At 40.3% G+C, this 3,479-nt stretch overlaps 1 protein-coding gene across 1 annotated transcript; it reads right to left on the reverse strand.

Moving 5' to 3' along the window:
- Positions 1-1,846: 1,846 nt before the first annotated feature.
- On the reverse strand, positions 1,847-2,801 carry LOC130834935 (integrin beta-1-binding protein 1-like). The gene has a single exon (XM_057706034.1). It carries the CDS (start codon positions 2,631-2,633, stop codon positions 2,031-2,033), a length of 603 nt encoding a protein of 200 aa, XP_057562017.1. The 5' UTR covers positions 2,634-2,801; the 3' UTR covers positions 1,847-2,030.
- Positions 2,802-3,479: the final 678 nt, after the last annotated feature.

The following is a 3,479-nucleotide window of genomic DNA, read 5'->3' on the forward strand; positions in this document are numbered from 1 at the left end:
CTAATTACAGTAGCCAACTCACAAAAGCAACTTAAATGTCCATCTACAGACGAATGGATAAAGAAGATGTATATATGTATATACAATGGAATATTACTCAACCATAAAAAAGAATGAAATAATGCCATTTGTAGCTACATAACTGGACCTAGAGATTATTATACTAAGGGAAGTAAGTCAGGAAGAGAAAGACAAATATCATCTGATATCCCTTATATATGGAATCTAAAAAAAATGATACAAATGCACTTAATACAAAACAGAAACAGAATCACAGACATAGAAAACAAACTTATGGTTAGCAGGGGCAGGGGAAGGGGAGATAAATAAGGAGTTTGGGATTAACATATACACACTGCTGTATATAAAATAGGTAAACAACAAGGACCCAGTGTATAGCATACGGAACTATACTCAATATGTTGTAATAACATATAACGGGAAAGCAATCTGAAAAAAATAATATATATGTATATGTATAGATGAATCACTTTGCTGTACACCTGAAACTAACACAACATTGTAAATTAACTATATTTCAACTAAGAAATAAAAAATTATTTTAATAGGCAATACATTCACATAGTAAAACAACTCAAATATTGTCAACAGTACCAATGGAAAGCAAACCTCTTACCCTCCTTTATCCTCCAGTCCCCCAGTTTTCCTCCCAAAAATCATTGACTTCTACCAGTTTCCTGTTTATCATTCCAAAGATAATCTAAGGGCATGTGAATATATACGTCTCCCTTTTTGTTTGACATATATGGAATATAAAATACACACTTTTTCCCCAATCTACTTTTAATAGCCAGTGAGAGAGGAGTCTGGAGAAGATAAGGACAGTCTGACAACAAAGAGAACTGGGTTTCTTTTTTGCACAGTTTTTGTTTTTAAAAGAAAAATCTTTGCTTTATTTCTTATATTGCAAAATATTTCAACAATACAAAAAATGAAAACAAACAAAAAAAGGAAAGCGTCAGAGTACATTTCCAAAAATCAACTACTCAGTTTGCATATCTACCTATCTATCTATCATCTATCTATCTATCTATCTATCTATCTATCTATCTATCTATCTATCTCTGTGTGTGTATGGTTTTTATGGCTTTGAATTTCTTCCTCTGTATTGTTCTAAGTTCTTTCTCATCCAGAGTGCTGGTTCTGAATTTACCTCACAGCCTTATAAGCTATTAAGACAGTGACTACAGCCTTAATTAATTCCTTAAATCTTGTATCTCTACTGAGACTCCTCATAGAAAACAAACATGCTTGATCTAACTGTGCACTTGCTGCTCCTTGGTGGCAAACTCTTGATATTCAAGCTCCAATACTCCCTCTTGGATTCTGCCAAACTTCTCTAGGCCATTTCTGCAATTAATTCTAACATAGTGGAATCCTGTTTTTTGTCCTCCCAGACTACTCCTTCCCTTCTGATCACAAAAACCTGCAATCTCCTTGGGACCCAGGGATGCAAACATAACCTAAAACAGGTGAATCAGCGTTTTCCCTGAGATTTTTCAAAGCAGAGTTGGGAGAAAGATGCTCCTTTCCTTTCTGGTTAAAATATTGTGATTATAAAAAAGAAAATTGTGATTATGTGCATCTGGAACTGTTTGCAGCCACAGATCCACTTCCATGGTGAAATCAGAGTTATCTTCCACAGCAATTCTACTACATATTAATAGGTTGTTTGTTTGTTTGCTTTGACCACGCAGAGTGGCATGTGGGATCTTAGTTCCCCAGACCAGGGATTGAACCCATGCCCCCTGCAATGGAAGCACAGATTCTTAACCACTGGACTGCTAGGGAAATTCCATGTATTAATAAGTTTGTTTTTTTTTTAAATAAGACACATTTTAATAGAAAAACAAATGATTGACATTTTACACGTTGCATTTTCTTCAGAGAATCTAGAGCAAAGGATCTCTCATATTTCCATAGTAGTTCAACACCGCAGACTGAAAACAGAACTACTGAGAAAACAGCTGCACTTGCACATGAAGCCTCCTTCCCCCTGACTGCAGAGTTCAGGCTTTCTCAGATATCAATACAGAGTCAAAAGCAGTGGATAAAACTTTGCAGATCGCTTGTGCTTGTTCCAGGCTGTTGCACTGGTAAACCCACAGGCTGTACTCTTCGTTGCTCGCATCTGTGGTCTTCAGAGCCAGCAAGCTTTTCCCTGCCCCCAGGCCGTCGTCATAACACACCATCCGGATGATTAAATACAGAGCGTGCGGATGCAAAACATCATACTGATCTGATGTGGATACTTTTATGCCATACTTGGAAACTCCCATAATAAATTCTTCCTCCAGAGGAACGAAAGGCAACTTTCCATCTTGCTGGGCGACATCTATGTAATTTATCAGGTCTAGCGGCCCTTCGAGACTTTTCCCCTCAGAGAGTTTCAGTTTCTCAATGGCGCCAACATATTTTATTCGAAATTCTGCACACGTATCGGAATTACTGTTGCTCTGTCCTGAGCTCTTGGTGGAGTCGGTATCGAGGCTTGCCACGGTGCTGGACCGCGAAAGCCCTCCAAGGCTGGAGTCTACAGACTTGCTCTTAGTACTGATTTCACTGCTTTGGGAGCTGCTACTGCTGTGTCGCTTTTTGCCTTTCCGAAACATCTTCCACCATAGCTTGATCTAGAGGTGCCCCTATAGAATCCAACACTATTTTATTGGCTTCAGAGGTTCCACACACAGCAGTCTGCACAGAGAGCTTCCTTTCATTCCGACGTGCTCCATTCTTGTCAGAAAAACAAGGTACCTCGCCGCCGTCTGCGGTCCGGGCCAGACCCCACCAGCCGGGCTGCCCGCGCCCAGGCACCCGCCGGCCTCTCAGCCCCGGCACCAGCTTCTCAGGCCCCTGGGCCCCGCCCGCCGGGCCCCGCCGCCGAGGCCCCGCGCAGCAATAAGTTTTTAATAACAGCTTGTTTGAGATATAATTCACTTCTCAGGGACAAGACCAGCAAATTCTTTAGTATACAACAAGTAATATTTACCCTTTCGCCACATACACAGGTTTAGGGATTAGGAAGTGGATATCTTTGGGGGCCATTATTTAGCCTACCACATAGGATAATAATGCAACGTACCGCATAGAGCTATTGTGAGCATTAACAGAGTTAACACATGTAAAACTTGTACGTAAATATCTCTCAGTGAATATTAGCTATTGTTTTATTATTCATTTCTGTAATGTACCTTGCTGTTTTTTGGCCTGAGCACCCTTCTTACTTGAAGGGAGGAGGCAAGTATTTTCCTTCCCTCTGCTCTGTCATCTAGGCCATGGGCCAATAACCAATAAGATGCTCAAGGCTAGGACACTGGAGTCCTGTAAAGATTCAATTTGAGATTATAAAGGGCTGCAGCAATGGTATCAAGATTCTGGCAGTAACAAAAATCCAATGGTGGTGTCATGGTCATACTTTTCTTAGGTTGGTCAAGCATTATCTGATCGGGTGCCCTTAT

This window comes from Hippopotamus amphibius, chromosome 1 (assembly GCF_030028045.1).
Source record: "Hippopotamus amphibius kiboko isolate mHipAmp2 chromosome 1, mHipAmp2.hap2, whole genome shotgun sequence".
In the NCBI taxonomy this organism is placed as follows: Eukaryota; Metazoa; Chordata; class Mammalia; order Artiodactyla; family Hippopotamidae; genus Hippopotamus; species Hippopotamus amphibius.